General features: G+C 35.6%; 1 protein-coding gene across 1 annotated transcript in view; it reads left to right on the top strand.

Annotated features, from left to right (window-relative positions):
• LOC150097107 (josephin-1-like) overlaps window positions 1-12,059 on the top strand; it is a 116,712-nt gene that overhangs the window by 72,474 nt on the left and 32,179 nt on the right. Inside the window, exon 3 of the mRNA XM_090406874.1 lies at window positions 7,611-7,736. Coding sequence (XP_090263000.1) covers window positions 7,611-7,736 — 126 coding nt within the window. The remainder of the gene's footprint in view (window positions 1-7,610; window positions 7,737-12,059) is intronic.

The raw sequence follows: 12,059 nt of genomic DNA, 5'->3' as shown, positions 1-12,059 counted from the left end.
TTGGTTTAACCAATAAGAATACAGTTTGGTCGGCTAAATCCCAAATTTCCAGCCCATCCTCGTTCGTTCAGTATCCAAGTAGATACCCAACAGGGTGCACCACGAGAAGGTGAGGATTGGACATTAGGTCAGAAGCCCTGGTTGTTCTCTGCATTCCTTTATAGGCTATGTGGAGGTCTCTTCTCAGTTATACAGCTTTGACCCTTAAGCACCCTCCCCTTTATTATTATAATAATATAATAAATAAATATTATTTAAAAATATAAATATGTGACATAATATGTTCAATGCAAACATTTGAAAATTTGCAAAAATAGTTGTTTCTATATTGTGAGTAAATTGCAAGAACAACCAGTGTAACTGTTCTGTTGCAATGATTTGAAAAATAAATTTATAATACAGTAAATTTACTATTACTAAAGAGATTCATTGCAAAAGCTGATCGATGGTCATTTCAGGAGTGATTATTTTTGCACGTGAAATTCGTTTAAATTTTTGGGAAGAAACAATAAATCATTTTAGAGGCAAAAAAAGTCAAATATCTTGGGCAGTAAAAGAAATTCCAAGTAAAACAGTGTGTGTAAAGACAGGTGACATAAAAGTCAGGCACTAACAGTTAATCCACTAATGGCTCTAAAATAGCCGTAAAGGGATTAACGGCGGAGGGAGGTAATGGCATGATAAAAGGTACAATGCCGATTAAGTTTTGATCCATGCCGATGCTATGGTGAGCTGGATATTTCAACCACCTCAGCCAGTAAGAATAGAATTTGGTTGGCTAAATCCCAAATTGCCAACCCATCCTCCTTCATTCAGTATCCCGATAACTAACAGGGTCCACGAGAAGGTGAGGATTTAGCATTAGGTCAGGAGACCTGATCGGTTCTCTGCATTCCTTAAAAGGTTATGTGGAGGTCACCTACCAATTATGAAGCTTTTGACCCTTAAGCACTCTTACTTTTAAATCACTTACAAATTCCTGCTTTAAGATTTTTTTGATCAGAATTTTATTTTAAATTGTGCACAGTGAAGGTGATTACGGGCATGTATGTGGAATTATGCAGTATGCAGTGACATAATGATCAGTTAGAACAAACCTCAGTCACTCATGAGGCTTGGCGATGTGAGTGTGTTATTCGTAGTTTTCTTCAATTACACCTGATTTTTTATTTTTTTTTATTTTTAGCTATAATCCTTTCACCTTTCCAATGATGTCAAAAAAGAAGCAACAGTGCAAAACCAGAAAATGAACAAAAGAAACAAAAAAAAAAAAAAGCAATCACGTTAGAGAAAAAATACAAAATTATTACCAGCCATTAAGCCCACACTGCTAAAGTTCTTTCTGAGAAATTTTCTCTTGCCACTTCTACAGTTTGCACCATTTTAAAGGATAAAGAAAAATATTTTAAAGAAGTAAAAACTGTGCAATCTATGCTGTCTACATGGTTGCATAATAAAGAAATAGGCAGTATAATTCCTCATATGGAAAAACTGTCAACTTCTTGGAAAAGTGACCAAACTCAAGGATTAAACATGCCTATTATCTATGCAACGATTTGTACTAAAGCATTAGCCATTTTTAAAATGCTGAAAGACCAAAAAGACGATGACTGCAAAGAGACTTTCTGCAAGTAGTGGGTGGTTTGACCACTATAAAAAGTGAACTGGTTGGCATAACATTAAAATACTTGAAGCTGCAAGCACTGATAGTGAAGCTGCAAAATCTTATCCAGAAAAATTAGAAGAAATAATTAAAGAAGGAAATTACTTGCCATTGCAGATTTTGAATTTTGATGCAACAGGCCTTTTTTGAAAATGGATGCCTGCAAGAACTTGCATTGCAAAAGAAAAATCCTCAACACCAAGTTTTGAAGGATCAAAAGATTGCATCACACTGCTATTAGGAGAAAATGCTGCTGGCAATTGCAAGTTAAAATCCTTATTTGTGCATTGATCAGAAAATCCATGCAGCTTAAAAGGAATTAATAAAGATAGTCTCCTAGTAATATGGAAGGCAAATAAGAAGGCTTGGTTCATGGGTTCCCTATTCCAAGATTGGCTTATGCATCGCTTTGTTCCTGAAGTGAAACTTTATTGTGAGAAAAAAACAAATTTCATTTAAAGTACTTCTGATAATTGACAATGCACCTATCCATCCCTCATCAGTAGCTTACATTTGTCCCATTGTAAAAATAGTCTTTTTACCTCTAAATACAACTTCTCTTTTACAACTGGATCAGGGAGTGATCGCGATGTTTAAAGCATATTATCTCAAAGAGACTTTTGAAATGTTAATAGAAGCAACTGATAAAGATGGAAACTTTTCTATCAAAGAGTTTTGGAAGAGATTCAACATTATAGATGCAATTCAGATAATGCTTGGCATAAAGTTTCCGAAAAAAAAGATGAAAGGAGTATGGCAGGGGGTCTTCAAGCTTTCAGACAGTGTGGGCCGCATTAAAAATTTCAATGAAGCATGCAGGCCACTAAGTTATACTGCAATATTTAGAATTGTAAGATACTTTCCAGAACATCGTTCCTTTTCACAAGGAATGCTGTGCATTTGATACACTACATAAAATCCTATAAAAATAAACTCAGATTTAAGAGCATAGGTAGGAGTTGGGTTCATGATAAGTAAATACAATTAATACTTGAAAAAAGATAATTTAATGAAGAAAACATTCATTTTTTACAATGCGAGTGGGTGGCAACTTAGCAATGTTTTTCCTTAACCAGCTTGTCGATGTTAGCATCAATGTTGGAAATCGCTACGCACAGAGTATTCTTGAGATGTTGGTCTGTAATCTGAGTTCTTGTCTTGGACTTCACATGCTTCATTCTGGAGAAGAATTGCTCACATAAGTATGTGCTTCCTAACAAAGTGCACATCTTCAAAGCATGCCAGCGAAGATTAGGGAATGCGTGCTCAGAAATGTAGTCTTTGTAAAATGTAAACAAGGGTACGTTGAATAATTTTTCTCTCAAAGAAGAGTTGTTTTGCAGCTCAAGCAGCTCCATTTGTACTGAACCTGGCATTTCAACAGCATTGACACTGAATGGCATTGAAAATAAATCTAAATTAGACTGTTGGTTAAAAAAATCGCTAAATCTCTCTTCGAACTCACTTTGCAGCACAGCTAATTTTGTAGCATAATCATCAAGAGACAAACAGTTGGACTCAGCGAGAAGCTGAAAATGAGTTGTCTTTTTTTTTTTGCGAGTTGTACCTCCCAAAGTTTGAGCTTGGCCACAAAAGCTTTGATGTGATCAAACAGAGTGTGCACTAGTTGATCTTTGGATTGTAGCCGCATATTTAGGTCATTCATATGCAATGAGATGTCGGTCACAAAGTCTGTCATCCACTTCTGATCGTTAAATTCTGCAATCGGATTTCCCTTGGTTTGCATGAACTGCTGTATTTCGCTCCTTAAGTCAAAGACTTTTAAGAACTTTCCCTCTGCTCAACCAACGCACATCACTATAATAAACCACATCGCCGTGATCTGCTTTGAACTTTTGGGTCAAAAACTCTTGGAATTGATGATGATTCAGTCCTCTTGCCTTAATAATGTTGACGACAGTCACAATGACTTTCATGGCATTCTCAAATCCAATAGTTTTCGTGCACAAATTCTCCTGGTGAATTAAACAGTGGTAATGGACGAAATCTTTTCCTTCTAGTTCCGGTTCCTTTCCGTAGCAGCGCAACAAAACCTTCATTCTTTCCCACCATAGCAGGGGCACCATCAGTTACCACACCCTCGAGATTGGTTAAGCTGAGGTTGAAATGCTGGAGCGTTTTCTTGGCGACATCAAGAATATCAGTGTGCTAGCAGTTCTTCTGTCACATTGAATTGTTGATCAATGCCACGGATAAAGATAGCCAGTTGAGCTGTATCCTTCACATCTGTGCTCTCATCTAAAGCAAGTGAATATGACATAAATCAGATGGCCGTTTTTTTTTAAAGTTCCTTTAATGTCATTGGCAAGTTCTTTAACACATCGTGCTACAGTTAAACCAAGGCAAACTCGGTTTTTTAAACATTTCCTTATTATTTGGGCACAAAATATCCCCAGCAGCGATGACACTCTTTCACAAACTTGCCATCCAAGAAGGCTTTTGATTTTTTAGCAATTTTTTCAGCTATTACATAACTTACTTTGATGCACACTTTGCTCTCTTCTCTCTGCCTTTCAAATGTACCCTTCTGGCATTTTAAATCAATTTGGAGACAGTTCACTTTGTCTACACAAAGCTGCCCTTGAAGATGATTAAAATTGGATGCATGCTTTGTCGCATAGTGTCATTTTATATTGTATTCTTTTGATACTGACACTGACTCACGACAAATTAAACACACTGACTTATCGTTGATCAGCACAAAAAAGTACAAATTGGTCCACTTTTCATTAAAAACCCAACAAGAATCACTTGATTTATGCTTTTTACGTGTAGATGCCATAGTGATGGAAGGTGAACCCAAAAAATGATCCAAAATGGCCGTGTAACGGTTATTATCCACTGAATATATCCTACACTAATGAAAAAAGTCTGGCAATCTAAAACCACAATAGGCTGTGGCTGACTTGACGAACCTGCATGCGCTTATACACGAATATCACACTGTTCACGACTGACTGACTGTGGATGAGATCCTCTTGTATTTATATGAAAATAACGAAGTATCGAGAACCTTTGAGATGTATCTGGAAGGCACTAGACAGCACACTAGAACGAACTACTGCTTCAGCCATCTACCTGCGACGTTAGTACTAGCACTTAAGCACTACTTGGTGCTGGTAGATGGCTAAAGAAGCATGTCTATTTAATATTTATTTTTATAGGATTCTTCATTGAAATTATTTTTTATTTAATCGTGTTTTAATGTTAAGTAGTTATTTTTTCAAAATGGCTGGTGGGGCACAGTAAAGAGCTCTGCAGGCCACCTGTGGCCCACGGGCCATGCGTTGAAGATCCCTAGAGTATGGCATAAACTTTGTCCTCAGTTTAATGTAATGATAATTTCAAAGGCTTTGAAGACCCAACAAAAGTCTGAAACTCAAACGATGTTAGGTATGGCTGGCTAATCAGTTGCAAATGGAAGTTTCAGAAGGTGATGTGATGTTAATGAGCTGCTTCAATCTCACACTGTGAAACTCTCACCCAATGACCCCTTTGAATTAGAGGAACAAGAAAGAAACGAAGAAGAAAAAGACAAAGAAGATAACGAATATGAAGCTCCAATTCGGTTTTTCACTTTTACAGGCTAGAAGAAGCATTTAAGGTTCTCGAAAAAGCTCAAGCAATCTTTCAATCACAAGATTCAGACTTTGAATGATTTAGTAAATTTTCCTGCGAAATGAATAATGCTTCTGCTTGCTGTCAAGCTATTTTAAATGAAAAAAAAGTGAAAGTCAATGAAGCAGATGACACTCAAGGCCTTCTTTGAAAAAAAATATGCACCAAAGCTTACTAATATATCTCCTACTACCTCGACAGCTGCCGATTCACCTGGTGAGATAGAAATTAGCTAATTTTTTTTTTCAAAGAATCTTTTTTAATTTAAAATTTTTCTTATGTTATTTTTGGAATATGTAAATCTTTGGCTAGTAAAGTCTTTTCTTATCATTTAAATAACACAGTGTAAAAGTAAGGCCATAAGATGGCAGTTTGTTCAGGAGACCTTGTTCCAGACACAATCAAATGCCTTAGAAATATTGAGAGTGATAACATGAGTTTTTCCAAATCTTTCCATTGCCTGAGTCCAAAGGTGGGTGGGATTAGCTAGGAGGTCAGCTGTAAAACAAGAATGGCAGAATTCATATTGGTGATTACTAATTAACTTATGAGTCTCCAAGTAATGAAGAAACTAATTGTTGATAACATTCTCCATCACTTTTATAGTACTGAGGTGAGAGCAATGAGACGATAGTTAGATGGCTGACCTTCTAACTATCGTCTTTATCTATCGTAACTTTCTTCCTTTTAGGGCACAGACTGGATGTGGGCTTGCTTCCATGCTGTTGGGTAGATGCTAGTAGAATATGATGGTTTATATAGATGGTACAGAATGGGTGTCAGTTCTGGAGCAGAGTTTTTGAGCACAACTGAAAGAATACCATCTGGACAGGAACCTTCTTAGTGTCGAGATTAAGGAGGGTTTTCTAATGTCCTTTTGGCAAAAGTTCAGTTGAGACATGCAGTGGAAGTGAGGGAGGTGATTTGCTTTGGTCTTCCAGGCTAAAGTTGAAGAAAAAAATTGATGTCAAGTAGTCCACCCTTTCCTTGGGTGAGGTTACCATAGTGCAGGAGAGGTAGCAACATGGAAGGGCAAAAGTTACAGCCAATAGCCTTAGCAAGGGACCTGAAAGTTTGACTGTCAGTGAGAGCAGGAGGTGAGTTTATTCCATTTCATTCTTACAAAGTTTGCTTTGCAATCATTAAAAACTTTTTTACACATTTTTGGTTGTTGTGTAAGCTGAATGAGAAACTGCAATGTTTAATTTAAGCAATTGAATATAAGCTGCATTTTTATCATGGATGGCAGAGGCACAATTTTTTGAGAACCAGGGCTTGGATACAGGTTGGAGGTTTGCAGTGGAGTAGGGAATGAAGGCCCTCATTCCAATGAGGATTATTTCAGTTACTAGGTCAGTGCAGATGTTTGGCTCATGAGAACAGAAGCAGTAATCTGACCATGAAAAAGCAGTATAAAAATTCTAGAGGTCACCCCCAGCTGACACATTTATAGTGCCATAGGTACAAGGCTAAGATTGGGTGAGCAGAAGATGAATTGTAGAGAAGGAGACCCACGGTATATTTGAAGGTAGAGTTGGTTAAGAAAAAGGTCAAGATCATTGGTAGAATGATGAGAATTGTCTTGTTTTCAGCCTGATAGATTAACGATTTGTGTTAGGTCATGACTAATGGCAAATGATTCAGCTTCCCTACAAGCTTGATCTATGAAGTTGGAGTAGGGGAGCCAGTTTGTGTTATGGACAGTGAAGTCCCCAAGGAGGACAATCTCACAATTTGGGTGGTTAGTTTGACTTCACATCATTGTCTTTATATCACGTAATGCATAGTTCACTTCCTTTCAGATGTGTTTATGTGCGGGTACTTTTGCATTATAGAAAGGGTTATTACTCAGACCAGTTTCAGTCTTTGTTAAGGTATCATCATCAGTGGCAACAAGATCAAGGAATATACTAAGTTTAAATAAATGCAGAAGTCATATAGTTTCCACATACAAGTCATGAAAATGGAATGTTTCAACAAAAATCCAAAACTTCTGATGCCACATCAGTTGTTTTAAATCTCTCAAAAGTTTAGCATGAATGTTTCCTGTCCAGGTTAAAATTTTTCATCTGACTGTTGTATTTAGTTACATTTCAGTTAATTCATCATATCATCATAATCAAGGGATGTCTCCGAAATTGCTAAAAAATAGTATATCTGATTTGTAGATAACCTTTTTATATTTATTAAAAATAGGAACTTATGAACATAAATATTCAACACACAGTACTTTAATGAAATTAGTCTTACAAGGCCAATCTGTTTATTTTTATTGTTTTTAATTTTCTTTTTTTCTCTCTTTTAACAGTCTTTCTCCTGATAATTTTGTAAACCCACACAAGAGCATGCTAGGGCTTGGTAATTATGATGTTAATGTACTTATGGCAGCTTTACAGCAGAAAGGATATGAAGCTGTTTGGTTTGATAAAAGAAAGTGAGTAAAACATTTCTAACTTTCACCTTATTAATATCAGGTAATAAATTTTAATGAATAACACAAAGAATCACAAAAAATTGTGCCTAAATAGTTAAAATATTTTGCTTGTTCATTCATTGAAAATACAGCTGAAGTTTTCTATGTTCCTGCCTATTTTCATAGTTTTGGTCTTTTTATTGCTGATTTACATGCCAAATTTGTTACAACTGTTATTTGGTTTTTTTAGAAAATCCTGGAGGCTTGCACTAGGAGTACACCATGATCTGCATAAAGCAAAGAGCTAAATCTGATATCTTTGATTCTAATATCAGGTTTAATGCTACTTTCAGTCATAATGCATTCCATATAGATGATGAATAACAACAGAGATAATGTGCACCCTTGTATGACACCTGATTTTATATCAAACGTCTTCTGTATGTCCATTCTTACTAATGTTGGATCCTACTTCTTAATTTATACTTTGGATCCGACATGTTAGTCACTATGATGTTCTTAAACAAAATTATAAGTTGCTAGTTGATTTCTAATTCAATATAGAGAAAATTTATATTTATAGACTGCGCCACTCTATATCTGAATTAGTTCAAGAATTGAAGAAAAACCAACTCACAACTATCCTCTTTTATATGAGTTATTATATATACTGGCCGAGTATATTTAACTTACTTAATTTTCCCCGCTTTGGTTTGAATATTTTATGAATGGTGCAGTAAAAGAGGTTCAGGCAAAATACAACTTTAGATAAACAAAAACATTTAATTTTAAAATCACAAATTATACACTTAACTTCAGATCAGTAATTAAGATATCACAAACTCTTCAGCTTCTCCGATAAGTACAATCATACAAACTCTGACAAGATAAATCTGTTATCTCTATATCACAGTCTTTCATAGTTCGTTAAGTTCCAAATATAATAAATATTGCAGTAATACCTCTTCATAAACAGACACTTTTAATTTTACGCTTCTTTTAATTCTCCGCGATAGTTACTGTTAACATCAGGGAATTCTAAGATGAAACTCGTACACTTCTCTGAACAGAAATATTAAAGTTGGAATAATCTTACCGTTAATCTTCTTCCTTCATCAACATACACAGAAACACTTTTTATAACTGTAAACACTTTTAACAATAAGCAGCACTCATTAAAATAAATCTTCTAGCATTAACTGAATTAATTTACGGGCACAATACATAAAATCAGATGTTCTTGTATGAAGCACTACTGATTACTCTTGAATTAGGGCAATACACAATAATTCTTTAACTTGGGGTTTTATATGTACAGATGTTCATTCCTCCGGCATTCAAATAATTCTTTACGCACTATAATTCTAAACACCGCTATCATTAAACACAACCCTGTTGCCTCTATTTATTCTCTAGTTACTTCTTACTATGCTTCACGTTTCAGTGTGTCCTTGAAAGGTCGGCCCTGAAAATAAATCTCAACTAAAGTATCGCTAGTCATTCAGTAGTCGCTCAGCTATCTTCCGTTGCTTTATTTGTTATTCCGAAACTTATTAGCTAACTGCTTCTCAACTTGTAGACTTTATTTAGTTGCTTGAGTGACTTGCCGACTCGCTATTATCGCACTGTGATTTTCGAATGCCCGATTCCAACCTAATGCCAATCCTTCTCTAATAAATCTCTAATGCTCCAATCTCCTAATTCCTAATTCCAGCGTTCATTGCTTATATATCTGTTTTTCCCCCTAAATTGCTCACGTCATTTGTTTCTAAAATTCTTTTCAATAAACCTCACGTGGTGTTCCAAAACGTGCTCGCTCACTTACATACATCTCCATGACAACAAAACAAAATATAATAAAATTGAGCTATTACATAACGTTAAACTTTACAAACAGGAATAAATGAGGAATATTTACATTTCAAATAATACGCAGTTAATTTATCAAATACAAATTCTTATAATATTAACATAGTAATAAATAAAATAGCTTAATAATATTTAATACAGTCTTATCACTATTAATACATATATCTTTGATTAAATAATTAGATATTAGACAAAATTAAAGTAGTCATATGAATATTAAAATGTAAAATAAGTTGTTTACATTAAATAATATTTACAAGTCTAGCCTTTGTGATGGAAGATCATGTTGGATTCTGAAGCAAATAATAATTACTCTAATCTCTACATAATCAGAATCCAACACCAACCTACATTCAAACCATAATTGACAAAATCATATGTGGGTATGATATCAAAGTGGCTTTCATCCTGCTTTACAAGATTTCCAGGTTTTTACAATCTTTGAAGTCACCGTACCCCCCCCCCCCAAAAAAAATTATATATTTACTGCTCTTATTTGCTTTATTGGCAAGACAGGACATTGCAGATATCCATTTATAGGAACATATTAAGGATGCCAAAAAGAAATGAGAACACAGATCGAGATTAGTCTTTTATATAGCCAACAACAGTCATTACTAGCTATTATGGCAAAAAATGAAATGTCTTATATCGATCACAATTGTTTTGTAAGAAAATTCAAGGCATTGTAGAAAAAAGCTCTTCACCCCAACACAGTACAACAAAAACCAAGGCTTGATATTGTACCAAGCCTTTTTGAGGGATGCTTAAGGGTCAAAGCTATATAACTGAGAGGAGACCTCCACATCACCTTTAAAGGAATTCGGAGAACTGACCAGGGCTTTTGACCTAATGTCCAATCCTCATCTTCTCGTGGTGCACCCTGTTGGGTATCTATCTGGATACTGGACGAATGAGGATGGGCTGGCAATTTGGGATTTAGCCAACCAAATTGTATTCTTATTGGCTTAAACCAAAATATGAAATGATGGTACAACACGACAGAATTTCATGTTGCTGGGGGCATCGCCCGGTTAAACAAGGCCCTCCGTTGTTTTCTCCAGGGAACCAATTCGAACAGCAAAATGTCAAGTACTGGGACAAATCTTAAAACACACCCCAACTCAACATCACCAGAGTTAAAGGTCAGTACTATCAACATAAGAAGCCTGAATGGCAAAGAAATGGAGCTAGCTGAGGAATTAGATAAGTACCAGATTGACATAATAGGGGTGACTGAAACAAAAAAGACAAAAACTGGTGAGATCTTTCTGAGCAATAAATACAAAATGTTATATTCAGGCAATGACAATCTAGGAAAAGAAGGAGTAGCCATAGTATTCAACACTAAATATGAGAATATCTTACTTAAAATTATAATAATGAATTAACTTACATAAAATATTATTTATTAGTAGAATTTTTGCCTGAGTATCACAGGCATCTTCAGTACATGTAAAAAAGGCTAATTAAACAATTGCAGATGTATGACTTGTGTTCTTCTAACCAGATAGTTGCTGATCTGCCTGTCTGTCCGAAGTAAGCTAGTTTACAGGCACAAGGTAGAGTATATACTCCAGGCACTGAGAGAGGAGGGAGCTGGTCTTTGGTAGAAAGGATAAGGGTAGCAAGTTTAGACCAGCTCCCTCATCTCTCAGTGCCTGGAGTATACTCTACCTTGTGCCTGTAAACTGGCTTACTTTGGACAGACAAGCAGATCAGCAACTATCTGGTTAGAAGAACACAAGCCATACATCTGCAATCACAATTATGGTCAATCTAGCCTTGCAGACCATGTGTTGGATACAACCCACAGGATCTCCTGGGAAAAAACCACCATGCTCCACCATAGTAAATTCAGAAAAGAAAGCCTATTCTTTGCATCTGCACTCAGGAATCAACTGAATTTAAACAAATATGGTTGCATTAAACTTCCCAAAATTTGGGAAACATTAATTATCAGAGATCCCTCTTTACATCCTAGGCCATCTGCAAATGCCTAAACACCACCTAGATAGAACTTTAGTTTCACGTACACACACACAAATATAATACTATTGTATTATATTTGTGTGTGTGTTGTTACAAAAGGTTTTTTTGTAATCCTTGAGGAAGTCTCTGTGACAGACGAAATATTGGAAGTATTAAAATTGTTTTTAATCCTTTCTTAATGCTGATAATATTCCATTAAACCTCCAACATGAAAAAATTAAAGAGTTTGAGAACAGTAATCAAACCTTGGAGATTCAGTGGCAAGCCTTGAAGAAAACTCTGATTGATTCAACCAGAGAGGCATGTGGTGAGGTTCTCTGCAAGGATAGAAAAATCAGAACTCCATGGTGGACACAGGAAGTTAAAGAGGCAGTGAAGGAAAAGAAGAAAACATATCAAAAGTTCCTGGCAAATAAGTCAACTTGTGCTCTTAGAGAATACAGAGACAAATGTAAGAAAGCTAAACAATGTGTAAAACTAGCT

Source organism: Typopeltis vanoorti, chromosome 17 (genome assembly GCF_054136105.1).
Source record: "Typopeltis vanoorti isolate ZY-2024b chromosome 17, IOZ_Tvanoo_1.0, whole genome shotgun sequence".
NCBI classification, from domain to species: Eukaryota; Metazoa; Arthropoda; class Arachnida; order Uropygi; family Thelyphonidae; genus Typopeltis; species Typopeltis vanoorti.
The sequence above is the reverse complement of the archived record's forward strand: the minus strand, read 5'-3'. Positions and strand labels throughout refer to the sequence as shown.